At 51.1% G+C, this 23,750-nt stretch overlaps 12 protein-coding genes across 12 annotated transcripts; 5 read left to right on the top strand and 7 right to left on the bottom strand.

The window, feature by feature from the left end:
* Positions 1-37: 37 nt before the first annotated feature.
* Positions 38-1,137, bottom strand: EDD37DRAFT_125354 (pre-rRNA-processing protein PNO1). The gene has a single exon (XM_062809370.1). The coding sequence runs from the start codon at positions 946-948 to the stop codon at positions 172-174; it is 777 nt and encodes a 258-aa protein (XP_062667514.1). The 5' UTR covers positions 949-1,137; the 3' UTR covers positions 38-171.
* Positions 1,136-3,741, top strand: EDD37DRAFT_125355 (mitochondrial distribution and morphology proteins-domain-containing protein). Its single transcript, XM_062809371.1, has 2 exons — positions 1,136-3,446; positions 3,503-3,741. The coding sequence occupies exons 1-2, from the start codon at positions 1,314-1,316 to the stop codon at positions 3,524-3,526; spliced, it is 2,157 nt and encodes a 718-aa protein (XP_062667513.1). The 5' UTR covers positions 1,136-1,313; the 3' UTR covers positions 3,527-3,741.
* EDD37DRAFT_125508 (uncharacterized protein) lies at positions 3,713-5,365 on the bottom strand. Its single transcript, XM_062809376.1, has 3 exons — positions 4,971-5,365; positions 4,780-4,915; positions 3,713-4,729 (listed from the first exon to the last, which is right to left on the bottom strand). The coding sequence occupies exons 1-3, from the start codon at positions 4,997-4,999 to the stop codon at positions 3,956-3,958; spliced, it is 939 nt and encodes a 312-aa protein (XP_062667512.1). The 5' UTR covers positions 5,000-5,365; the 3' UTR covers positions 3,713-3,955.
* Positions 5,366-5,684: 319 nt separating this feature from the next.
* On the bottom strand, positions 5,685-9,033 carry EDD37DRAFT_125358 (Metalloenzyme, LuxS/M16 peptidase-like protein). The gene has a single exon (XM_062809372.1). It carries the CDS (start codon positions 8,928-8,930, stop codon positions 5,826-5,828), a length of 3,105 nt encoding a protein of 1,034 aa, XP_062667511.1. The 5' UTR covers positions 8,931-9,033; the 3' UTR covers positions 5,685-5,825.
* Positions 9,034-9,509: 476 nt separating this feature from the next.
* EDD37DRAFT_125677 (myosin-like coiled-coil protein-domain-containing protein) lies at positions 9,510-11,269 on the top strand. The gene is made up of 3 exons (XM_062809377.1): positions 9,510-10,264; positions 10,314-10,557; positions 10,629-11,269. The coding sequence occupies exons 1-3, from the start codon at positions 9,627-9,629 to the stop codon at positions 11,121-11,123; spliced, it is 1,377 nt and encodes a 458-aa protein (XP_062667510.1). The 5' UTR covers positions 9,510-9,626; the 3' UTR covers positions 11,124-11,269.
* A 15-nt stretch (positions 11,270-11,284) lies between these two features.
* On the bottom strand, positions 11,285-12,389 carry EDD37DRAFT_567951 (oxidoreductase; the record flags this gene model as incomplete). Its single annotated transcript, XM_062814170.1, has 2 exons — positions 11,285-12,160; positions 12,213-12,389. The coding sequence occupies 2 exons, from the start codon at positions 12,387-12,389 to the stop codon at positions 11,285-11,287; spliced, it is 1,053 nt and encodes a 350-aa protein (XP_062667509.1).
* A 365-nt stretch (positions 12,390-12,754) lies between these two features.
* On the top strand, positions 12,755-14,602 carry EDD37DRAFT_125502 (DNA polymerase delta subunit 2). The gene has a single exon (XM_062809375.1). It carries the CDS (start codon positions 12,890-12,892, stop codon positions 14,408-14,410), a length of 1,521 nt encoding a protein of 506 aa, XP_062667508.1. The 5' UTR covers positions 12,755-12,889; the 3' UTR covers positions 14,411-14,602.
* EDD37DRAFT_125488 (DNA polymerase delta subunit 2) lies at positions 14,518-15,576 on the top strand. The gene is made up of 3 exons (XM_062809374.1): positions 14,518-14,565; positions 14,612-14,691; positions 14,741-15,576. The coding sequence occupies exons 1-3, from the start codon at positions 14,544-14,546 to the stop codon at positions 15,377-15,379; spliced, it is 741 nt and encodes a 246-aa protein (XP_062667507.1). The 5' UTR covers positions 14,518-14,543; the 3' UTR covers positions 15,380-15,576.
* Positions 15,577-15,774: 198 nt separating this feature from the next.
* EDD37DRAFT_652976 (ribosomal protein L38e) lies at positions 15,775-16,419 on the bottom strand (the record flags this gene model as incomplete). The annotated part of the gene is made up of 3 exons (XM_062818509.1): positions 15,775-15,971; positions 16,111-16,239; positions 16,356-16,419. 3 exons carry the CDS (start codon positions 16,417-16,419, stop codon positions 15,775-15,777), a joined length of 390 nt encoding a protein of 129 aa, XP_062667506.1.
* Positions 16,420-16,758: 339 nt separating this feature from the next.
* Positions 16,759-18,310, bottom strand: EDD37DRAFT_652975 (GLUT4 regulating protein TUG-domain-containing protein; the record flags this gene model as incomplete). Its single annotated transcript, XM_062818508.1, has 2 exons — positions 16,759-18,115; positions 18,174-18,310. The coding sequence occupies 2 exons, from the start codon at positions 18,308-18,310 to the stop codon at positions 16,759-16,761; spliced, it is 1,494 nt and encodes a 497-aa protein (XP_062667505.1).
* A 229-nt stretch (positions 18,311-18,539) lies between these two features.
* Positions 18,540-19,669, top strand: EDD37DRAFT_125390 (proteasome component PUP3). Its single transcript, XM_062809373.1, has 2 exons — positions 18,540-19,392; positions 19,444-19,669. The coding sequence occupies exons 1-2, from the start codon at positions 18,958-18,960 to the stop codon at positions 19,585-19,587; spliced, it is 579 nt and encodes a 192-aa protein (XP_062667504.1). The 5' UTR covers positions 18,540-18,957; the 3' UTR covers positions 19,588-19,669.
* A 452-nt stretch (positions 19,670-20,121) lies between these two features.
* On the bottom strand, positions 20,122-23,260 carry EDD37DRAFT_125760 (N-acetyltransferase B complex non catalytic subunit-domain-containing protein). The gene is made up of 6 exons (XM_062809378.1): positions 23,232-23,260; positions 22,982-23,120; positions 22,651-22,926; positions 22,406-22,582; positions 22,049-22,359; positions 20,122-22,002 (listed from the first exon to the last, which is right to left on the bottom strand). Exons 2-6 carry the CDS (start codon positions 23,111-23,113, stop codon positions 20,199-20,201), a joined length of 2,700 nt encoding a protein of 899 aa, XP_062667503.1. The 5' UTR covers positions 23,114-23,120; positions 23,232-23,260; the 3' UTR covers positions 20,122-20,198.
* Positions 23,261-23,750: the final 490 nt, after the last annotated feature.

Below are 23,750 nucleotides of genomic sequence, written 5' to 3'. Positions count from 1 at the left end.
TGCATTGATTTGTCTCAGCCTACCATGCCTTGTAAAGAAAGACTCTGCATCTCACATGAAAGCCCAAAGGAGCCACCTAACTCCTGCTGCAGTGGAATAATTTATTCAACGCCGACATAAGATCTTCCCTTGGCCGTGCCCAGTCGTAAAACATGCTTCATGCGCTGCAACTCAAAATCTTTCCTTCATCCGGCTGGCTACCGTTCTCAAGTTGCCATACACTTTTCCAGGCGGAGCACCCAAAATCAAACTGACAACTGCTTCTCTCGCTATCCTGATGTTCTGGAACCCTCCGAGAATATGGATCTTGCTGTCCGCCAACACCACTCTCGTTTTACTCGTGTTCTCAATGGCAAATTTGGTCTTTCCATCTTTTCCGGCTATTCGACCGATTGCTCGTCCCAGATGCTCACCGTGGAGAGTCTTGACGTCTTTAATCTCGAATGTCTCGATATACAAATCATCCAGTCGCAACAAAGCAATGGCGTCATCCACATCGAAGCCCAAGGTGAAAGCCAGTACGAAATCCGCTCCTTTCTGGAGTGCGCCTCCGTCGGTAGTGGCTTTTGACGTCCGTAGTTCAACGGCTTTAGACTTGATATTCATTCGTACTTGCAGTTTCAAGTGTTCGACGAGCGGAGGGTAAATTTTGGGCCAGTTCGCTTTCAAGGGCGACATGCGGTGTGGAGGGATGGGGACTTTTCTCGACTGTATTCGTACGGATGTGGGTGAGTCTGTTTCTGAGGCGGGCGCAAACCGAGGTCTTCCTTCTTCGTCTATCTGCATATTCGTGTCGTCTATAGATTGAAGGGCGTCTGTGCTTTGTGGCTCTGTGACAATTTCAATATCGAGATTCTCGTCGACAGTGTTTTGCAGTGCAGAGTTGTCGTGCGCTTCGGTGTCAGCCAGCGCTTCCGGAGCGCGCTGTAGCGCTGTGGGAGCAGGCATTCTGGGATTTTATTGATTTGATACAAGGACTCGCTGGTGAGTTGTTGAAGCAGAGTCGTCTGTTGCAGAAGAGTTCTGGGTCTTTACTCTCATGCGGTGGTGGTGGTAGTGGTGGCGGATCGGCGAAGGCAAAGAAATCTTTTTCTCCGCACGGGCGAATGCAAGGCGCAGGTGGATCAAAAAGTTGACGGGCTTTGATGGGTGCAGGTGGCTGAAGTTCGTCATGCTTTTCTGCATGTGAACCTGCACTTGTGTATACTTACAAACGACTGCATCATCATCATCATTATCGACGATTACAACGACACCGTCTTGGGTGGACACTGCTCCAACATCCCCTACCAAAACACAATGATCAGGGAAATATGACGGACGTCTTCGTCCGAGGCATACGCCATGTCTCGAAGTCTGCTGCCCTTCCAACCCGAACGACTCGAGTAATACAACTCCCAGCCTTCGCTGAACCCAGTTTCAGATACCATTTACCGCGACGGATATCCTTCTTGACCATCCAAAAAGTCCCGTATAGTAGAGGACGCAAACCGAGCAACGATGTCTTGCGCCGAGAACTTTTCTCCACCAAGTCGCCTTCTCTACAGTCGCGACAGTCACTATCAATACGCACAGCAGCGGGGGCAGGTACCGTCGAGGCACACCCAAGTCTGTCCCTGCTACACTCATCTATCAAGCGAACATGGAGGCCCAGTGACGTGGCAAGGCTGCTTTCGAGAGGCTTTCACGAGACGCATAGATGTCTGAAAGAGCCCGAGACAAAAAGAGAAGGATCCAAGGGTCATGAAGTCAAGACCGACCCAGCCAAACGCGGCGTACCACATAAAGATGCGTCGAAACCTGCTCCTGGCCAAGAGGAGCCACATCATGAGCACTTTTACGACAGAATACACATGCCGCAATTCCATCGACCAACAAAGGAAGAACTGCTGTCCGCAGCCACGGGATTTTGGTCTCGACTACGAGTACGCTTCAAGTGGTTGACGATCAAGAGTACCCGCCCTTTCAATATGGACGAGATTGTGGGCTTCATCTCCTGGATCGCCTTGGGCCATGTGATTTGGATCGTCATCGGGACTACAACATTCGTCTCATTGGCAATATGGGCCATCAACACTGTCTTCGCCCAGGAGACGCTGGCAGGCTGGATCGGCAACTACCTCACCAAATCATCCGGACTACAGGTAGTCTTCGAGTCCGCCATTGTCCCGAAATGGGGGGATGGGGTCATCACATTCAAAAACGTCTTTGTCTCCAGACGGCCCGGTCAAAGCAAGTCCCGCGTAACTAAAGGCTCACCGCAGGCAGCAGCACATGCATACTCTGCCGAAGATCCAGTGCCTCCGGAAGAACAGAACTACACACAATTCGACATCACCATCGGAGAGATCAACGTGACCCTTTCCTTCAGCAAGTGGTGGAACTCAAAAGGTCCACTCCAAAACGTGGAAGTCAAGCACGTCCGAGGTGTCGTGGACAGAACCCACGTGTATTGGACCGGCGAACGAATCGATCCCAAATCATACCGCCACGAGCATCACCCCGGCGACTTCGAAATTGAAGCCTTCAAAATCGAAGACCTGCTCGTAACAGTCCTCCAACCAGAAGGTTTCAGACCCTATCCCATCAGCATCTACAACGCCGACCTCCCTCGCCTGCGAAAGCAATGGCTATTCTACGACTTCCTTTGCGCCAACAGCATGACCGGCGAATTCGACCGGTCCTTATTCACAATCCACCCGCGCCAGATCCATTCCTACACCGGCCTCTCCCTCGAGACGAATGCCAACGACCCATCCGACGAGCCCTGGAAAAAGCAATCCCGGATCCGAATCGATGGAATCAACATCGACCACCTGAACCGCGGCGCAGGCGGTCCTTTATCTTGGATCCACGAAGGCAACGTCGACATAGTAGCCGACGTCATGATCCCCAACGACTGCGAAGAGTCCGTCATGAAAGTCATGACCGATTTCTACGAGCGCATGGAATCAGCCCTAACATCCAAGAAGCATTTCGAATCACCGCAAGCGGCACCACTAGCCCGCGACGATACTACCGGCGCCTTAGTCGACGCCGGTATCGCCATGACTGCGCCCACCAGCACAAACCCGGAGTTCAAGGCCACTCAGGACGAAAACAAGCGCTTTCTCGTCATGGATTTGAGGATACACCTGAACGATGTCCGTGCCGTGGTGCCCCTATTCACACGGGATTTGTCTTATATCAACAACGCGCTCATAAGGCCGATAGTAGCGTACATCAACTCGCGGCGCACATTCATCCCTATAAACTGTCGCGTGGTGAAAAGACTCTCCGACTTTGACGGAAGTTGGACTGTCTTCGATTCCGGGCTCATGGATGATCTGGGCGCGGAAGTGTACGATGCGTTTGCAGGGGACGTCACGGACGAACAGGCGCGTATGAGACGTTTCAAGAAGGTCGGCCTGTGGAGTTTACAGCTTGCTGCGCAAGCAATCTTTCTTGTAAGTGCTTTCTCCTCCGTTTGATCGGGTTGGTTGCTAACATCTTGTCTTCACAGGGTATGGCTGGCGGTGTTGCATAAGCACGCGCCGGGCTAATGAATTTATCTTACGAACCACTCTTCTCTGGGGTACGGTAATGCAAGGTGCAAAAAGTGTGTCCTTGTACAGTACATAATTTTGCAAGCGGATTCCACAACATTCGATTTCAGGCTGGAGTTTGCAGGTCTTGCGGATTCACGGCGTGTGTATATCACAGTTCAGCGTTCATAGATATGGTGTCCTGCTTGATGATGCTGCTGATGAGGACTTTACAATCCACTGTTGTTCTAAGAGGCGTACGAAACCTCAAATGAGACGAGCTGAGCCTTTTGCAATGCTCTCGAGCAAGGTTTTGACCAGTCTTCCATGCTTACTTGCCTTGTTTTGCCCGATGGTGGAAAATGCGAATGGCTGTTCCTCGTTCTCCTTTGGCCTCGACCAGCGAGCATAAGCCTGTACAAGATCACCACCTAGGCCTGAGCCTGCGTCTGAACCTGGGCCTGAGCCTTGGGCTTCCCCTTCTCTTTTTCCTTCTCTGGCGACGGTGTCGGTGTATGTGTCTGTGGTTGAGCTTTAGGCTTCGTGTACTTTCTCTTTTTGGGCGCTGGCGGCGTATCAACTTTCTGCGCCTTATCCAACTCTGCCTGCTGCTGCTCCGATTTATCCGCGATCTTCGAGAGAATCGCCCACTGAAACTCTGGATTTGCGAGCGCAACTTCCTTCATGACCTTATCGGCTCGGTACAGCGAGAACTTGTCACTCGCCATCTTCACCAGTACCGCCCAAAGATCGGCGTCTTGTATCTCACATATTGTCCGCTTCGGTCGGGCAGCGCTGTTGCCTCCATTGTTACTGTTCTCGGGCGTGGCAATTGCTGGTGCTGCGGCTGGGCGAAGCAGAAGATGTGTCAGACTCGGCAAGAAGGCGGCACTGTCCCAGCCAAATTGATACTCGATCTCGCTGACCGCTAGCTCCTTGAGCTCTTCGATTCCGTATTCGTCTGCAACAAGGTATATTTGCGCATGCAATGAGTCTGGCTGATCAAACTCGTCGCCTGACTCTGGGATGAACAGATCGGAACATTCTGATGGACTCGTGCGGCCTGAGGTCATGATTTTTTCAATAGATAGTTGCGTTTCTTCTAGACCCCTCGCGCCATACTTCCCCGTGTACAGCCACAGGATGAGGTAGCCGATGATGATGGGATCTTCATTGTCGAGCGTCACGCTATTGTTGGCGATATCCTGCTCAGCTTGTTAGGACGAGCAGGTAGAACATGAGCAATGTTTCGAACTTGAGGTTCTCCATTGCAGATCTTCTGGAAGAAGCTGGATGATCTGGCAAGCTTGCGGCTGTGGACTTTCCAGCTGTAGTCACGGACAGCAATGGTGAAATCTGGTTGCTGTTGTCTGTTGAGCTGAGAGACGAAACTGCATACCGGTCAGATCGTATGACACGCAAATTGTAAGCTCGGAGGGCGCGTACGTGGTCAAGTCGCTATCCTCGTCTTCCATCTTCAGATCTACTAGCTTCCAGGCTCAAAGATGCGCAAGTTGAGATTCAAAGAGAGAGGAATCTCAAGGACCGGAGAGAGCAAGATTGTGATGATGATGTTGGGGCGATGCGTTGAGAAGGAAGGTACGTGGGTACGTGGGAAGTGACCATGGAATTGCATAAGGTCGAGTATGCACGCATGGGTAAGATCCAAAAGAAAACTGAAATGATCGCGGGTTGTCAAGGTCACGACTGAGCATGCGAGAATACCTTGAAAGAAGAGCGCCGAGCATCACAACGCCCTTCAAAGCCCAGTTCACCATCGCGAGGTGGGTGTGAGGGTCAGTCGTGTGCCGTTCCCCATGAAGCGCCTGACGAGCTTGTGCGTACACAGTCAAAAGACAGAATCTCCAAGGTGGTCGCGCGTGATGACAAGAAGGGTGTGAAGATGAAAGGCGGAATGTGAATGTGTGCACACCTCTAGTCTGCTGGTCCATAATCTTGAAGTACAACAGGTCTGAAATAGGTATGTCAGGAACTAGGGGACCTCTTCAAGCAAACATCAACCGAAGCAGAGTTTGACAGGAAACAGCCGTGGTTCTTCGCTCTCGCGCGGAGAATGCTCAATGGCATTGTAACTTGTGATCTCCGACCATGGTATGAGTGCGGTCGCAGACGTATGTTCTGTTCGAGTCGCGCTGTTGATGTATAGGGGTGTTAACGCTGGGGGATTGATCATGAGCCCATGAAAAGCTTGGATTAAATATATTTGGGTATCTTGGGAAGAGGAGGGAATTAATTTACAGCATCACTCACAATACTCACTTGGTGGAATGGTGCATGATCTCATACAGACATCTTGAGACTTCTCGTCTGCCATTGCTCTGGATCCTGCGCGATCCAGTCCTTTTGCTCACCCAAAATGCATACAGACTTCAAGTCTGCAGGCAGCTCCACCAGGTATTTTTGCGCAACTCTCTGGACATCCTGCTTGGTGACGTCTAAAAGACTTTCACGCATCTTCTGATCCATGTCTTCAGTGATGTGGTACATGAACTCTTTGCTCCCTTCGCCGCTGACACTTCGGGGGGCGTCGATGCCTTGGAAGATACTCAGCTTACTCTCTTCCAATTCTCGGCTGCCCCAGTCCTTGTCTCGGGCGTATTCGCCAGCCCGCTGGAAGACACTCAGGGAGTTTCGCGGATTTGGATCACGGTAGGAGGACATGGTGAACAGCCCGCTGATAGGACTGGCACTTGCTGACGCACCGTAGGCGCCACCTTTCTCTCTCACTTCGGGATGCAAGAAGTTGTGGACAAGAAGTTGACCAAGCACGGTCAGTGGTGCTTTGTCAGGTGAAGAGTACGGTGCTGTCTGTAGGCACGTTCCAGTGTATGAAACCTGGAAAGGCAAATCGAAGAAGGTGCGTCTTGAGAGTGAAGAACCAGAAACTGCGTCTGAAGAGGAGGCTACGCTAGTTTGAGACCCTTTAGGTAGCTTTCCGAGTAATCCCTCAATCAACCTGCGGTTGGTCGCAACCGAGTCAGGCTCGCATACGACACGTAGTGACAAGGCGGACGAGTTGCTGATGGCGATTGACTGAATCTGCTGCAATTTCTTGATGACCTCTTGTAGACTTGAGGGATCACGTCGGGCAGCATCCAATGCTCGGGCCGTGCTCTCTATTTGGGTGAGTCCAGATAACTGATCTTGGATCCTTCCTCTGCGGGTGAGAGCAGCAGAAGCACTGGTTACGGCAAAATGATGCCCACTTTCAGAAACCGCATCTAGAGCGCCAGAGGTCTTTGATTCAAGAAGCTCCTGGATGGCTGCGGCGGCTTTGGCATCTGAGAAGTCGATATCCAGCAGTAGTGTACGCATCAGGTCAAACATTGCCGGAACATTCCTGTCCAAAGCATAGCCATCGAGAAGCAGACCTTCATTGTATTTGTCCAAGGACCACGGCTCGGGTGCGACGAAGGGGGCAATAGATATGCCACCAGTCTTGAGTAGGATCTCAGCCTCGAGATCTCCAACGGTCTTTGTCTTGGTTCCTAAGCGCATAAGCGACTCTGTAAACAGCGGCATAAGTAGCCTCAGTTCTTCGGGTACATCGCTCAGCAGATGTTTTGCTTGGAAATAGGTGATACCGTTTGTGGATGTTTCGCGCCACAAGCTGTTCACGTTGCCTATGCTGGCATAGTATCGTGGTTTCTTTTCCTTTTCGCGAGCAATATCGTCGACATGCAGAGTAGGGAGCGTCTCAAGGTGTTTGTACTGGGAAGACTCTTGTTCTTCAAGCAGCTCAAGCTCTTGTTGGCCGAGTTTTGAGATTGCGTCTTCAGGTGAACTTGCGCTTTTCTTGACGTTCTCCAATATCACCTTCCTTCGTTCCTCTTCCTGACTTTCCAGACGTGAACCATACGAGTCCGACGGTTTCATCGTGAACTGCATGCAGCTGTCGTTCAAGAAGTACTTTTGTACCAGCCCCTCAAGATAATTGTCATCTTTCACGCGGAGCTTGAACGCATCGATGATCTCATTCCAAGCCAGGGAATCCATGGGATTTACTCCATTGAACCATCCAGCTAGGGTCTTCTCCAGAAGCCCCATACCAAAGTTTGCAGTCTTGTGTTTGAGGCTGAGTTCCAGTTGATGCATATAGCCTTCAATCTTGTGAGGTAAGAAGGCCTCTTTGGCTTTATCACGAAGAACAGTCTGAATCATTTCCTTCAGGCCAGAAATGTCTTCATTTCTCATTCCGTCAAGACCAATCGAGATTGTTCCAATCCTGGTCGAACTATCATAACCAGAGTTCGGACTGAAGTTTGTCCCTAAGCCAGACTCGATCAATCCTTGATATAGTGGAGACCCATAGCCACTCGTCAGCAGCGACATCATGATGCTCACACAAAACGTCTCAACAATGTCCGAGCTGGGACACCCCATCCATGTAATGGAAGATTTATATTGGCGGTCCGGCGGTTGCATTGTATCCATAGGTCCTAAAACTTCGAATGAAAGGGGTCCATTGGACAAATCGATAGGTAATTTGATATCTGAGTCGGAAGAAGCTGGCTCAAATCTCGAAATGGTCTCGTTGACGTGCTGGAGATGCTCTGCAAGGCTCAAACTGCCGTATGAGAATATCTTTGCATTGCTTGGATGATAGTGCTTTCGCGAAAAATCCACAAGTTTTTCGTGCGTGAGGTCGGTCATGACTTCAGGATCACCGCCCGAGTTGAAGAGTGAAGGAAATAGGTGCTCTCTGAATCTGATATAGAAAAGATAGCTGGCATCCGACATCTGTCCCTTCATCTCGTTGTAAACAACGCCCTTGAATTGTACATTCTCTTCAGTCGCTTCCTGTCGGGGATCTTCTGGTCCAAGACGCCAGCCTTCCTGCAAGAAGTCCGTACGTTTGAGGAGAGGATGGAGCGTCGCATCCAGATACACTGAGGCCAGATTATGGAAGTCCTGCTGATTTGTGGTTGCAAACGGATATGAGGTATAATCGGAAGAGGTGAAAGCGTTCATGAAGTTGGCAAGCGACCGGGGCATCATCTTGAAGAAAGGATCCCGAACTGGGTACTTTTCGCTTCCACATAGCGTAACATGCTCTAGGATATGTGGCAACCCCGTTCTATCTGTCGGATTCGTCTTGAAATTGATCGCGAATACATTGTTCTTGTCGTCGCGAGCGACGTGTAAATACTCTGCCCCGGTCTTCTCATGCTCCAACTGCAAAGCCGTCAAGTGCAACTCCGGGACATGCTTGATTTGTTTCAACGTAAATCCATGTATGCTTTCGCCCGGCTTCGGATAAGCGCCAACATCTGTAATTGATGCATAATTTCTGGCGTGTATCGGCACAGGATGTGCTATTGATTTCGACGTAGGTCTTCTGGCGCAACGGTGAAGGCCATGGCGTACAACGCCATGCCTGAGCATGACAAGGCCTGCGAACGAGCTCTAGTAGGGTCGCACACCAAGGACGAAGTCGGAACGCAGTCCACGGAGTCAGTGACAGGCTATGGTGGAATGGCAGAGTGTTGGCTTGTTCCTGCTTGGTTTAGGACACTGGGAAGAACGTATTCAACGGAGAGAAAGCATGCGTGATGGCGACTGCGGAAGTAATAATTCTAGATCCCCTTTCGTCACGTGCGACGTGCAATTGCCTCACCTCGTGTATGTCGTTGAGTGGATTCCCTTTCAGTCTTATTGTATGCAGAGTATAGACACATTACTATACCGTACCTCTCCTGAAGGCGGCGTGCTGTTGTGCGGTGGTTGTATTTCGAACCTGCTCGGGAACTTCTGCGCATTATTGTATGAGTGCACGAGTGCTTGGCCCGGAGCAAAGATCTGCGCATTTCCCTCTCTCCACCACTCACGATCTTGAACGACGACATTGACCCTGGCGGCCTCAATCTGTGATCATTACCACTCACCAAAGTGCACTTTCACAGTGTTTGCTTCAAAGTTTGCTCTTACCCCCGACCGAATCAACCCCGACATCCATCTCTGCAGACTTTGTGCTCCTTGTCAGATGTTCATGAAACCAATCGCAAGCGAGCGATCACGAACAGGTGCTGGAGTTGAAAAGGTCGTTGGAGTCTGAGGATAGATATCGACAACTTCAATCGTATGGCGACCACCGCTCAAAGTCCGATCTCGCAAACTACGAGCATTACAAATGGCGATATGCAAGATTTGCCCCCGCCTGCGCCGGCGGCAAAGAAGAGCAAGGCGAAGAAAGACAAACAACTGAGTGCTGAGGAAAATGCGAAATTGGTCCAAGCACGCCTGTCGCAACTAGAGCAAGAAAAGGCCGGTGAGAAGAATCAACAGGCCGAGGTCGATCGAGAAGTGAAGAAAGCGACACGAGATCTCAATGAATTGATCAACAGCGTTGAAGGGCCTATGAGCCGGCTGGACCTGGTTCAGAGGAAATATGAAGAGCTTCTGGGAGAAATGAAGAAGCTGGAGCGCGACTACGCAAAGAACAAGAAGCGGGCAGATCAATTACAAAAGGAACAGGACAAGTCCAAGTCGGAGCATAATAAGACGGCGACTATGAAAGACAAACTGGAGAAGTTATGCCGGGAATTGACGAAGGAGAACAAGAAGCTGAAGGATGAGAACAAGAAACTTGAAGAGACGGAAAAACAGGCTCGCGAAACGATCAACGAACGACTCGATCAGATGCTCTACGATGTCCAGGAAGTGATGAACTCTAAAACGACGACGCATTCCGAAAACCTGCATCTTGAGTTAGACGAGTTGTATGTTGGACGTCCTGACAGTGTCATTCCTATACTGACTGCATTATAGGTTCAAGACCCGGTGCAAGGTATTGGCGGATCAAGCAGAAATCCGGGAAACGCACTTCAAAGCCATACTTCGCCATAAAGACGCAGAAATTGCCCATCTTCAAGCGAGGCACGAAGTTGAGCGCCGTAGGGCGGATGCGGAAGCTGGAAGGTGTCGCACACTTACCAACCAAGTCTCTACATTCTCACACACTGAAGCCGAGCTACGGGGTCAACTCAACATCTATGTGGAGAAATTCAAGCAGGTTAGTACTCTCTTACCCCGAACATATTTTTATCGAATACAATAGCTGAAACCTTGCTCACAACACAGCAGGTGGAAGATACCCTCAACAACAGCAATGAACTTTTCCTCACGTTCCGGAAAGAAATGGAAGAGATGTCCAAAAAGACCAAGCGACTGGAAAAGGAGAACCTGAATCTGACTCGAAAACACGACCAGACCAACCGCAATATCCTCGAGATGGCGGAAGAACGGACCCGAGACAAGGAGGACCTTGAGAGGCTTCGAAAGCAGGAACAGCAGATGCGGAATATCATCAAAACCATGCAGGAACAGGGCCGCGGTGGACCGATCCAGCAGGAGATGGTGGACGAAGAGGGCACGGAAAGTGAGTACGACGAGGAATATGAGGACGAAGACGAAGAAGAAGAAGAAGAAGAAGACGACGACGTTAGTTACGAAGGGGAGGAAGAGTTGGCCGCCGAAATCAGCAAGCCTGTCTTCGGGCCAGTGCCTCCGCCAGAAATGGTCGCGAACAAGACCAATGGGCAGAAGACGCCAGGTCTGGCTAATGGCATCAGACACTGAGGCTGCAGGATTTATTGTTGCCACCAGTACCTCATGCTCTTCGTACAGCTGCGGACTAGGAGCCTCTCCATGGGCATCCTGGGTTTCTAGCACACATTTGACAATTCACATGCCGCTGTACTTGTATACCCTTGAAAGACTATGACTTGCAACGGGCTTCATTATAGTTTACTCCGCGGACCTGCGATATATGTGTTACCCAACCTCAGCATCTCTACAGCCTCTGCGACCATCTCTTCGACAACCTGCCTTGCAGGCTTAATATCCTTGATGATAGCAGCGACCTGGCCCATCAGGAACGGCATGTCGACCTCATTATCCTTCTCCAAATCATAAGCGTAAGGCACTATACCCTTATCCGTCAACTCCTTGATCTTCTGCGGCTGATCCTCCCACTTCTTGACATAGTCGTTCAACTTGGCTCGGAGCGGTCGCCCAGATATCACGATCGTCCGGATCGTATCTGTGAAATCGGCGCTGACGACGGCCTCTTTGTGCAGTCTACTCGCACCACTCTCCTCCGCCGCGACGAAACGGGTGCCTACCCAGACGCCTGCGGCGCCTTGCATCAGACTGCTCGCGAGGCTGCGGCCGTCGTAGATACCACCAGCGGCTACGACCAGGGCAGGTTCACCAGTCAGAGGGCTTTTGTATTTTCGTGCAACGTCCACCACGGCGGGGATGAGGATGCTGTTGGCGATATCGCCTGTATGGCCTCCGCCTTCTGTGCCCTGCGCGCAAACGATATCTACGCCCGCCTGAAGTGCCTTCTCCGCGTGCTTGGGAGCGCCGACCATGTTCATGACCAGGATTCCTGCCTCATGAAGACGTTTGATCGTGTGTGCTGGGGGGACACCGACTGCGCTGACGAAGATCTTTGCGCCGTTCTTGATAGTCACTTCGATCAATTCGTCGAGTTGGCCGTGTGTGTAGTCGTGGTTGGTTTTGCGTGCGCTGCCGCCAATCTGTGGGAGTGCGAGGTCGACGCCGAAGGGAAGTGACTTGTCTGTTAGATTCGACTTGAGTTCGTCGATGATCTGCGACCATTTGTCAACGTGCTGGGTGTGTACACAGCAGGAGAATACGGACCTCTTGTAGCTGTTTCGGGGTATACCCGAGTCCTCCTATCGTCCCGATTCCGCCGGCATTAGACACTGCCGCAGCCAGTGGACCGCCAGATGTACGGGCCATGCCTGCGAGCATGATGGGGTGCTTGATGCCCAGAAGCTTGGTCAAGGGTGTGCTGAGCACCGGCGGCGAAGACATGGTGACAAATATCGAGTATCACGCAGTAGCAATAGCAAACTCACATGGGAGATGAACACAGAGCACTGAATATCAGCATCGTTGACTGACTATCTGGGGTACTTCTGGAGTTGATAGACAGTGTGGGGTTCGGCTGCGCAAGTCGAACGAGCCGAGGCTGGTCTGGGCCACTTCACCAGAGAGCGTGAAGTACCATCTCTGTGTCGCTGTGGACGAGTGGTGTCGTGTAGGGATGATTTCTGAAAGGCTGGTCTATACACCTTGTGAGCGAAGGTTGATGTGTGCCGTGTGTGCTCTGTGTCCTCTACAGTTCAACTCGGATCCGGCAGAGCATACCGGACAGTCACGTGCTTGTAAGTCTACGTGCACCACTTTATACGCGTAAACGCGTCCCGCGTCACGTCCACATTTCATTACCTGGTAATTGTGATTTGCAAGAGCAGTCGTGAACAGACTCTACGCCGACTTCCACGTTATTCACAACGCCAACTCCGCGTGCAATGGCGCCCATCAAAGGGCTGCTTCGACCGTGGCAGAAAGAGGAGGAATTACAGGAGCACAGTAGAGCACCCAGCGCCTACAGTCCCCTCCACTCCTACCGTCTGCCACGAGGAGAGAACAGACACTACGTGCAACAATATGGCGACATGTACTTTCTGCGTCTGGCGAAGCTAAAGCCTGTTGTCGAAGCAATCGCTGCGGAGGACTGGGAAGATTTCGAGATTGCAGGTGAAAAGGCGCAAAGAGTAGAAAGAGTCTTGGACGTTCGGCAAGGTCAACTATGCTGGGTTGCGGGAACAATATATATGGACATGCCCTTGAAGCCCAATATTCTGGAAGACATCTCGAAGGAACACTGGGTCGCCGGACCTCCGCCGCGCAACCCTTACTACTCCGAGGATGGTGACACGCAAGTCATGTTGGAAGATGAATCCGGTCGCCTGCGGCTCACCGGAGCAATGCTCAAGAATAGCCTGCTGGTCACTGGAGTTATCGTCGCTGTGCTCGGAACCGAGAATGCCAACGGCGACTTCGAAGTGTTAGACTTACACATCGCAGACTTGCCTCCGCAGCCTAAGAGGTGGGAAAGGGACGAAGAGGAGGGAAAAATGGACGTTGATCAGCCAAAGAAGAAGATTGCGATCGTTAGTGGGCTCGACATCTCAGGAACAGAGGCAGATACACTGAATTTGTCGCTCCTGGTGGAGTTCCTGTTAGGAGAGGCCCTGGACGAGGAGGATACAGAAGAAGCCTGCGCAATTACCCGGTTGATCATAGCTGGGAATTCCGTTGCGTCGGACTTGGTTGTCCATCAGACTTCTATCGAAGATGGTAAGAAACCTGGCAATCGGAAATACGGCTACGATGCAGCCGCCTACAACCCCACGCCAACCGCCCACCTCGATCAATTCCTTGCCGAGCTTCTGCCCAGCATACCCATCACAGTATTACCTGGTGAACAAGATCCAGCGAATATGAGTTTGCCGCAACAACCTATTCATCCTGCCATGTTTCCACATTCTCGCGCATATACATCTGCCAACATCAACGATCCCGAGGACGAGGAAGCTGGATGGCTAGATAGCGTGACGAACCCGTGGGACGGCGACATAGATGGCTGGCGATTCATGGGCAATAGTGGTCAACCAGTCGACGACATTCTCAAGTACGTCGAATATGGTGGTCCTGACGGAAAAGGGTCCGATGGGCGGCTGGAGGTCATGGCCAGTATGTTGAGGTGGCGATGCGGTGCACCCACAGCACCAGACACACTATGGTGCTATCCATTTCAGGATCGAGATCAGTTTGTCATCGAGCAATGTCCGCATGTGTTCTTTGTGGGCAATCAACCTCGATTCGACACGACGGTGATCGAAGGCCCAGGCGAGCAACAAGTCCGACTAATCACGATTCCACGATTTCATGAGACCGGCGAAGTTATACTTGTCGATTCAGAGACTCTTGAGGTGGAAGTCATCAAATTCGACGTCCATGATCCTTCACAACTGAATGGGTCATAGGACGTCCACCGTGAGCGCAAGGCTGAACGTTGTCGGAAAACTTTCCGTCCCAGCGGGAAATTTATATGTGTTTACTCCGCCGATCGATCTTAACTTCACATTCAATACGACGCCGACATGGATATAGGAAGACATGCGCATCAACGAGCATACTGGTGAGTCAAGCAGTGCTCTGCTCTTTGTCAGTCTGACATTACTCAGCTGTCTCGACGACGAAAGTCCTTCTAGTGCCATACTCGGCGCACCACGTACCAAAGTATCATGAATGGATGAAGGATCCTGTATGGCCTGCCACACAAATGAGACTGTGCGTCGGTCTGATATGAATAGGATATCCAAGAAGCCACAGCTTCCGAGCCTTTGAGTCTCGAAGAGGAATATGCAATGCAACGAAGTTGGCGTGCCGACGCAGATAAAATGACCTTCATTATCTGCCTTCCGGCGTCCGACCACCAACTCGGGACTCCAGCAATCCGCGATGCAGCACTTGATATACCGTCCATGATCGGGGATGTCAATTTGTTCATATCTACGGCCGAAGACGAAGAGGGAGCAAGCAGCCAGGTTGTAGCCGAGCTCGAGCTCATGATCGCCGAGCGAAGCGAACACAGGAAAGGCTATGGGCGTGGCGCACTACTCGCTTTCCTGGCATACATCATCAGGCACGAGATGGATGTATTGCGGGAGTTTAATGCTGGTCAGGACTCTGCTGTTGGGTCCCCATCTCAATTCGACCATCTAGCCGTGAAGATCGGCCAAACTAATCACGGCAGCATCGCACTCTTTGAGGGTTTGGGTTTTCGCAAAACGAGCGAGGAGCCTTCATATTTTGGAGAGTACGAGCTGCGTTTGAGCAGGGCTGCGGTTCATGCGCTGGTGACCAGTAACGGCTCTGGCACGCCGTCGCTGGATGGGTATATGGAGGTCGAGTATTTATATCGCGCTGGGAATGTAGATATGGATACTTGAGGCTAGCTGCCCTGAATGCAAGAAGTAGGGACAACTTGCGAGAACTGAACACATTACTGCATTCTCAAAGCATCGATAATGATTTATTTCCTGGTCAAGACCAGCACATGCTTTAGTTTCTATACACTTTTTTCATCAAGCATGCGCCTTTGCACATTCTGAGTTCATATGCACGAATGTTTCTAGGTTGATTGCTGGGAACAACGTTCACAGGATCCCATTTCTCGTACTCTCTCTCGTACCGGTCTTTAGAGCTCGTGCATTGTTTTTCTTGTCATTCTGCTGGGGTATCCGACTACTTGGACCCGGTGAAACACCATTTCTTCCTGACCATCTATAGCACTGCAGGCTCTTCTGGTCGTCGACTCATTGCGCAATCATGCTGAAGGGGTGATTTACGCCTTCTTGGCCTTCTTGGTCTTGTTGCTGATCTCTTGGAATGGCATGGCTGCAGGAAGAAAAGAGGTTAGCACGTATATCGTCAAAGTAGCTGTCTCGGCCTGGCCTGGGTCTTGGTCGTCTTTCGGTAGTGTCTTTGGGTTGTATTGTCCGCTTTCTTCGCCAGTCTCTTTGGTGTGGGTGCTCAACTCTTCTGCTCCGTTGTCTCTCCGCCTCTTTTTCACTCTCGCACATTCGTGCTTGACTCTTCCAGCACAATCCAATCCCAAATGGCAGCCCATGACCACGACCACCAAGACCACGATCGAGTCCGTAAAGGAAGTAAAACTTACTAGGAGGCAGACTCTGCTTAATCTTGTCCGCCTTGTCCGAGTCCTTGAGGATCAGGGTGTACAAGTATCGCTTGCATCGGATCTTCAACTTGATGTCCTTGCTCTTGGATGATTTCTTCAGACGAGCACCTGTGACACGAAATTGTCAGCGATCAGATTCATGATTGTGCCAAACGATTGATCTCTTCTCATTTCGACATTGGTAAAGAGATGGTTGTAGACGCCGGGGCGGAGAAAAAACGTACCTTTGGCATCCTTTCTGCGCGCAATCTCAAGGAATTGCTTGATGTCGGTAACTTCGGAAGGCATTTTGACGGAGTGCGTGCTGTACGTACGGCAAGAACTCGAGGTGTTGATATGTGGGAATTCGAAGGACTTCCGGTCGCAGTTCATTTGGGTGCATTGTGGGCGATATTCAAGACCCCACAATTTTTTCACGTTGCATCACGTGTGTGGAATCTCCGATGAAAGTCCAGCCTTGCGAGACGATTATCCCATGTCTAACACACGAGTATAACTGTGGAGAAGACCTTGTGCATCGCTGTTCGAAGCACACTCACACTATGAACCTCCCAAGGCTAGAGTCGCCGACCCAATGCAACGCTAAAGTCCATATCATGACGAGAACATCGATCGCTCAACCCATCTCTATTTCTTACCGAATCCTTTCAACCATTTCGGCATCTTCTTCTTGTCTCCTCCTCCCTCATTCTTGCTCTCCTGCTTGCCGAGATTGACTTTCACGCCTGGTTCCCGATCTTCTTCAGCAGCCGGAGTGTCCTGAACTCTCACATCCTGAGCTTGCTCCCGGAGCTCTTCCCTGAGAACAGACTTTGTCCTTCTGGCCTCGATGCTGGCTTTGTTATCATCCCAGCCGAAGACAACAAGTACTCGACCCTTGAGCTGGATATCTCTGATCAACCTCTTGCTTTCGTCATCCGGAACAACTTCGTTCTTTCCCCTTATGCCAGGGTTCCTCAGCAGGAAAATGTCTGAGCGCCACCTCTCTTCTAAACACTCTCTGACGAAGTTGTATAGAGCCGCTCCCGTGTCTGATTGTCCAAACTTGGCGCTCACTGCACTTTGATCGGGAAACCTGATTTTGATCTCCACCTCCTGCACTGCCGCCCATTTCGCTGCGTCTTCCTGTTCTTTTGCAGCCATCTCGGCGTCGGTGGGTAACCTGGTATTTCTGCCATGCTGTTGGAGGAGTTTCTGGTGAATCTGTGCATGTTCAACAGTAGGTGTGTAATCTGCCTCGTTATATGGCCTAAGTGCAGCTGATGGCGTGGTTGAGCTTGGTGGCCGGTACACGGAGACTGGCCGACTTGTTGTTGACGGTACGGGCTCCGGTTGTGAGGTTGTGGTTTGGGATTCGGACTGTAAATCTGGTTGAGGAGCTTCTTCTGTGGATTCGGACTTCGCTGTCTCCACAGATTGTTGTGCCGAAGTCGATGGGTCACTCGACGCTGGCGCTTGCTGTTGCTGTGGTACAGAACCGGCCGGTCCTTCGACAGAATCAAAATATTTTTGTATCTGACCCATAGCCTCTTCAAGCGGTGTTTCCGTAGCTCGGAAACTCAGCCGTAACAGTGCCGTGCCGCTGTTCAGACCCAATTGTGCCAATGACTTTTGTAGATCCGTGAGTGATGACAACTCTCTGTTCAGTACTTGTATGACCGGCTGTTCATAGTATAATCTCCCTGCTCCTGAATCGCCTTGGGAGGTTGACGGCACCCCTCTGGCCGTAAAGTTACGAGAGCCTCCCGCTTGTCCTGCCACTCCAGCTTCGAACTTCCGGAGCACTAGCCATAACGTTGTGGTACTGGGGAACTTGTCGGTAAGTCTGGCATTGGGTAACCCTCTCGCTTCTGATTCAGGTAACTGTAAGGCTATCGAGACCACACCTGCGGATTTGGAGAGTTGTACGAGTTCGAGTTTGGCACCTGATGACAGTCCAGACAGCCGTATCGTCCTGGAAAGGTCGACATTCTTGTTAATGTGTCTGCGCGTATTGTCAGCCCTTGTGATCTGGCAATGACTGCTCTGCATGACGCACTTACTTCAGTCCATACTGAGCGGCGTTCACTCCCAGCTTGCCGCACGCCTCTTCTAGCACTTCACTCAATGGTTTGTTGGGAGTAGTCTTGATCGTTGTCCGTCGAGCGGTGATATCGATCACGACAACGTGAGATGCCATGCTGCTTGAGCGGGCTTGAGCGGGCTTCAGCCTAGCAGCTAGAGTAAAATGGAGGAACGGACGATAGTGACTGTGGATCTCTTCTCCAGGAAGTGAACGTGAAAGTGAACTGAGTAAAGAGCAAATGTTTTGAGTGGAAATAGAAGGGTCTAGAATGCTTGATTTGTCTGTTTGGTGTTTGTCGATATTGGTTTGGTTTTCCCCCTCTGCGCCGTAGCGGCGAGGAATGTACGAAGTGAAGGCAGCCAAACGATGACATAGCGACTGCTCCGGGGCAGGAACCACGCCTATTGGTCCATGTGAGTACTAACTAACACTTTCCCCATTTTGAGCCTCCAGCACGCGTCTGCTGCATTTGCCTGGCCTCAACTGCGCTGGGGAGAAACGAATCGACATCGACATCTTCCTCACCACAACACTCCATCCGTGCTTCAGCAATTACTGCTCCTACTCAACACACTACCGCCTCACATTCCTGTTCCTAAGTCAAAATGGTAAGCTCTTTCCATGATGCACACCTCTTCTCAGCGATCCAATACTAACTATGTCGTCCACTAGGGCTCTCCCTTCGATATCAGTAAGCTCCATCCCATTCCTACACCTCCGACCTCTCTAACGAATTTCTAGATGGCGGTGCTTGCGTCGCAATGGTCGGCAAAGACTGCGTCGCCATAGCCTGTGATCTCCGCCTCGGTCTCCAATCCCTCACCGTCTCAAACAACTTCCCCAAGATCTTCACCTTCGGACCGTCAGTATATCTAGGTCTGACCGGTCTAGCCACCGACGTCCAGACTGTCAGCGACACCTTCCGATACAAAGTCAACATGTACAGATTACGCGAGGAGCGCAACATCGCACCCCAGACACTAGCCAACCTGGTTTCAAGCAGTTTATACGAGAGGAGGTTTGGCCCGTGGTTCGTCAGCCCAGTGCTTGCCGGAATCAACCACACAACAGGAAAGCCCTTCATCTGTGGTTTCGACAGTATAGGCTGCATTGACTTTGCCAAAGATTTCATCGTGGCCGGAACCGCGAGTGATCAATTATTCGGTACCTGTGAAGGACTATGGGAGCCGGACTTGGTATGTATCTTGAATTGCGTTGTTCGTGCAGATGTCTAATCCGCATTGTAGGAACCGGAAGACCTGTTCGAAACCATCTCACAAGCTCTACTCAACGCCGTCGACCGAGATGCTCTATCAGGTTGGGGCGCGCATGTCTACATCATCGAGAAAGACAAGGTCACGAAAAGATTACTCAAGGGACGACAAGACTAGTTTCGAGCGAAAGTCAGCGTGAAAGTGGTTATTGAAGTGCAAGCATACAGTTACTTAACGGGGGACGCGCCGACCTTGTATCTCGGAAAGCCATGAAGAGCTTAAATCAGTTGCGGACGAGTATTCGACCACGATAGAAGGTCCATATCCTGCCCGAGTCTGGTATGGGCGTCCCAATGGATCGAAATGCACTGCAATGTATGTACGCATATCGCAGAGGCGTTCAGGCTAGGGGGGGGTGCAACTATGGGCGCTACTTGGCTTTAGCCTTGCTTTGCAAAAAGAGCGATAAGGAAGGGGAATTGGTGTTACTTCGCCGGTCCGAGTCTCAAGGTCACAGACAGCGGTGTCCGATCACTGCATCCCATACCAGCAGAGAGAAATCGAATGATCAAGATCCATCTCAATCCGTGAATCAGCACTGCATAAGAAGCCACCAATGTAACGCCCTTAAGTAGTTTTCCAGCCTCGTCATGAACAATCTGTTCTGCCTCTGCGGCCGGTTATGTACCTTGACCCCAAACTGACGAGCTCATCAACCTCTATCTACCAGTCTCGCCTCGCTATGGATATTCCCCTTAAAAGATGCCAGAACGGAGTAAAGAGTGCCGCTACTTATACACCTTGACCTTGATAGCCAACACCCCATCCAACGCATCCTCCCAACTCTCCTTCAGGCCTCCACAAATAGTCTCCATAGTCACACCATCGCACAATTTTTCCAGCACGCCCTCGAGCTTTGTGAATGGCTCTTCGCGCCCGAAGCCCCAATCCACCAGTTTTCCCAGCACGCCCGGCGCGTTGACTTCAGCCTTGAGCACGCGGGCGTCGTCGTGGATTTGCGTCTCCAGCGCCACGACCAGATCTTGCAACTCCGACAGGACTTGCTTGTCTACCGTCGCCGCCGAAGTCTTGGTTTTGGACGACTTGCCGGAGCTCTTCTTGCTCAAAATGCCCAACAACGTTGCGACGACTTGTAGTGTCTCGAGCTGTGATAGACTGGTATGTAAATCGTCCCAGGTTGGCATGCGGACGTCCCCGACTACAATTGAGCCTGACGTGCGTGTCTTGTGGTCGTCGAGACTTGTCGACGCCCAAGTTTTGATCTTGTCCAGCGAGGCACTGATATTTTCAGAGTTTCCATCCTTGAGCAAGAGTGTCACCTGTGCGAGAGCTTTGTGACATTCGAAGGTGCCGAGTTCAGCCTTTGTCAACTCCGCCTCGAGACCGTCAAAAAAGTCAGTAGCGTCGACCCTGTTCTGCAACTCAAGCAGGTTCTCATACGCTTTGGCAGACAACACAGGCTGGCCCGTGAACTCGGCTTTCAAGTATGTCGCCACATTGTCGAACAGAGCCATAGCATTGATCCACTTCTCTTTGGGCAGCGGGCCACAACGATACTGAGCAACCAATTCCGCATCATCCTCACGGTAAGCCGGCAGGTAAGTGTAATCTCGCTTGTCAACGAGCGGCGATAGGGCTACAGGGAGCACCGTCTCCTCAGAGACCCCGAGCAGTCTGGCGAGCTTGCGCTCTTCGATGGCAAGTATCTGCCTATTCATGCTGCGCTCAATGTCTGACCGCATTTTCACACTGTTGTATATATTTGAGTAGCTGTTGAATCGCAGACCTTCACGGATGCCGCGGACGAGTGCTGTATCTGCGTTTTCTATGATCGTGAGGCCTGTGTCAATGGCGCTGGATGGTTCGAATGCGAGACTGCTGTTGCCGTTGCCGCTGGTAGCAGCAGGATGCAGTGAAGATATTCGTGTCAGTATCAAGTGTGCCACTGTTTCGTACTGCATGTTCTTAACGCTGAGCCGGGTGAATGTTTGCATGGCTAGAGACAGCAGACCAAGGTTGGCTTGCAGCAGGATCAAAAAGATGGAAAATAGGTAGTAGTCTTCGAATTTTGCTCGGGCAATTTGAAGTAATATTACGGCGAACAAGGTGTTTTGTGGTGAGTCTTTAGTAGGTGAGAGTCTGAGAATCGCCAGGATCGCAAGAATGGCTGCCTCAGGACAGGGAGATGTGGTGGAGGTCGATTTCTCAAAGACTTCCAATGCTTGTAGTATAAAAGACGTGAAATCCTCTGTCGGCATGTCCGCAGGCGTGAAGCCGTAGGACATTTTGAGGTTGAAAAGATGTCCAAAGCTCTCAGGGGCCTCGGATTGGGTTTTCGTAAATTTATCAAGGCGATCCTTGTCGAGCTGGCGTAATGAGGCTTTCAGGTCATCGTAACAGAATGCTTTATTTGAGAATGCCGAAGCATAGTCCTCGCAAGTCTGTAGCAGCGCGTCAGACGAGCTGTCGCCTTGTGTATGTAGCCAGTTCATCTTGGCCATTTGCGCCGCCCTTATGGTTGGCTTCACACTGCACACGGAATTCAACAGTGCTTGTGCTTGCTCTCGCTTGCTGGGAAAATTTCAGTCATGACCAGAAGACGATGTGGTTCAATTACCTGTCAGCACGAGACTCGGACTGTGCTTTTAGCCAGAGCTTCCATATTTGGTCGTCCGCTTGGAACCTGGACAGGAGTGTCTGGCATGCCGTGAATGCTTCATCCCACTGTTTCGACGCATAAAATGACTGGAGCAGCAAGGATACTATCAGCTGCGGATCTTGTCTGCCCACGCGAGACTCCATATTCAGCAAAGTCCCTTGCAAAAGCTTGACGGACTCTTCCGGATGACCTGTCGAATTCAAAACTTGGACAAGAAGCGCTACCTCTTCAGGCGTTGAGATAGCCTTGCCAGGCGCAAGTAGCTCGTCCTGCACGTTGTCAGTGTCCGTGAATACCGGTGAGCAGGATACAGACCTGACCAGCAGGAATCGTCTCGGCAGACTTGGATATCATGCGGTATGCTAATGTGCCAAACAAGGTTCTGTCCTTCTCGGGAAGTCCTTCTTGCATGTGTATCAGATAGCACATCATGATGTTCCAGAACTCGTAATTGCGATCCTTTGGGAATGACTTTCGTAACCCCATGGTGGCCTGTCGAATGGCGGCCCCATGTCAGTCCCGTCTCTTGCACTTTTGGAGTAGACCATGTATTCTCACACCTTTTGGGCGCTGAGCCAGTTATTGTCGGCAATAGCCTGGTTTAGCCACCTGATGTACAGGTCCTTGTCGTTCTGCTTCACAGTGACTGCTCGTTCCCAGAGCTTGGGTCCTTCCACTTCCCGCAATGACAGACTCTTGAGTGCATCTTGCATCTGGTATATGGCGTCAGGGTCGGTGATGGGAGGGTTCCGTTTACAGAGGTCAAGGACCTCCGTGTGGCCTCGGTCATGCTGAGCCTTCTCGGGATGGTTGACTTGGACGAACGCTTTCAAGGCCTGTTCACAGCAAGTCGTCAGGCGCAAGCCCTGGCGCTGGGATGAGAATGCCTACCAGGAATCGATCGGATTTTTCGCCTTTCTTGGACCATTTGTCGCAAAGCTGGAGCGCCTGCTTCCAATTCGCAGTTGCGACCGCATCTTGAATTGGACGGATCCGGCGTTCAGTGACGCTCGGATCGGACATGTTCGTCCTCGAGGATCAGCATGCGCAACAGCAAAAGGTGTGAGGGGAAAAGTTGCGGATTGAGGATGTAAATAATATTTTGTGGAGTATGGAGTATGTGCAGTCCAATTACTCTTACAATAGGACCGTATGACCCAATGCTCGAAGCTATGCATCTGAGATAGACTGGAAAGGTAATACTTTGGAGTAGACGTGTTGGTTATCTATTGCTCTTTCCACCAGATTATTCTTACACTGTACAATGGGCAATCGTTACCATTAAGCGCCGCACTCATCCGATATGAATCGCACCTCCCTGCGCCACGCTATGCTTTTTGTATGGTATCTTGCATTTATACAGCTGCCCTCGTCTTCGTTCCGCGTATATGGAGGTGCCTAGGTACCTGCACTTGACTGAAGTCTGCTCAAGAAAACCACCCTTTCTTCTCTGCTTTTCGTCTCGCCATCTGTTGTCACTGTGAGATTCTTGGTCGCATTGGATGTGGAAGTGCCGTACCCATTCCTTCTTGCAGTCACGGTAGGCCCTGTTTGCAAACCTGTGTCAGCCTGGCTGTGGCGAGCAATAACACCGACCATCGCTCGTGCGTTACATGTACCCAATCCGAGCGGTCCATTATAGAAAGGGACATCAGGCCAC

This window comes from Exophiala viscosa, assembly GCF_022695815.1.
Source record: "Exophiala viscosa unplaced genomic scaffold EDD37scaffold_10, whole genome shotgun sequence".
Taxonomy (NCBI): domain Eukaryota; kingdom Fungi; phylum Ascomycota; class Eurotiomycetes; order Chaetothyriales; family Herpotrichiellaceae; genus Exophiala; species Exophiala viscosa.
Note: the sequence above shows the minus strand (reverse complement) of the source record. Positions and strands in the feature narration are given on the sequence as shown.

Bases quoted from the DNA above. Each gene is read 5' to 3' on its own strand.
- EDD37DRAFT_125354 (XM_062809370.1), bottom strand. From the start codon at position 948: ATGCCTGCTCCCACAGCGCTACAGCGCGCTCCGGAAGCGCTGGCTGAC.
- EDD37DRAFT_125677 (XM_062809377.1), top strand. From the start codon at position 9,627: ATGGCGACCACCGCTCAAAGTCCGATCTCGCAAACTACGAGCATTACA. The intron at 10,265-10,313 runs GTATGTTGGACG...ACTGCATTATAG, and splicing joins CATCTTGAGTTAGACGAGTT to GTTCAAGACCCGGTGCAAGG. The intron at 10,558-10,628 runs GTTAGTACTCTC...ACAACACAGCAG, and splicing joins ATGTGGAGAAATTCAAGCAG to GTGGAAGATACCCTCAACAA.
- EDD37DRAFT_125488 (XM_062809374.1), top strand. From the start codon at position 14,544: ATGCGCATCAACGAGCATACTG. The intron at 14,566-14,611 runs GTGAGTCAAGCA...GACATTACTCAG, and splicing joins GCGCATCAACGAGCATACTG to CTGTCTCGACGACGAAAGTC. The intron at 14,692-14,740 runs GTATGGCCTGCC...TGATATGAATAG, and splicing joins ATGAATGGATGAAGGATCCT to GATATCCAAGAAGCCACAGC.
- EDD37DRAFT_125760 (XM_062809378.1), bottom strand. From the start codon at position 23,113: ATGTCCGATCCGAGCGTCACTGAACGCCGGATCCGTCCAATTCAAGAT. The intron at 22,927-22,981 runs GTAGGCATTCTC...TGCTGTGAACAG, and splicing joins AAAAATCCGATCGATTCCTG to GCCTTGAAAGCGTTCGTCCA. The intron at 22,360-22,405 runs GTCTGTATCCTG...GACAACGTGCAG, and splicing joins AGACGATTCCTGCTGGTCAG to GACGAGCTACTTGCGCCTGG.
- EDD37DRAFT_125390 (XM_062809373.1), top strand. From the start codon at position 18,958: ATGGTCGGCAAAGACTGCGTCGCCATAGCCTGTGATCTCCGCCTCGGT. The intron at 19,393-19,443 runs GTATGTATCTTG...TCCGCATTGTAG, and splicing joins GACTATGGGAGCCGGACTTG to GAACCGGAAGACCTGTTCGA.
- EDD37DRAFT_125355 (XM_062809371.1), top strand. From the start codon at position 1,314: ATGACGGACGTCTTCGTCCGAGGCATACGCCATGTCTCGAAGTCTGCT. The intron at 3,447-3,502 runs GTAAGTGCTTTC...TTGTCTTCACAG, and splicing joins CTGCGCAAGCAATCTTTCTT to GGTATGGCTGGCGGTGTTGC.
- EDD37DRAFT_125508 (XM_062809376.1), bottom strand. From the start codon at position 4,999: ATGGAAGACGAGGATAGCGACTTGACCAC. The intron at 4,916-4,970 runs GTACGCGCCCTC...ACCGGTATGCAG, and splicing joins GAGGATAGCGACTTGACCAC to TTTCGTCTCTCAGCTCAACA. The intron at 4,730-4,779 runs GTTCGAAACATT...CAAGCTGAGCAG, and splicing joins TCTGCAATGGAGAACCTCAA to GATATCGCCAACAATAGCGT.
- EDD37DRAFT_125358 (XM_062809372.1), bottom strand. From the start codon at position 8,930: ATGCTCAGGCATGGCGTTGTACGCCATGGCCTTCACCGTTGCGCCAGA.
- EDD37DRAFT_125502 (XM_062809375.1), top strand. From the start codon at position 12,890: ATGGCGCCCATCAAAGGGCTGCTTCGACCGTGGCAGAAAGAGGAGGAA.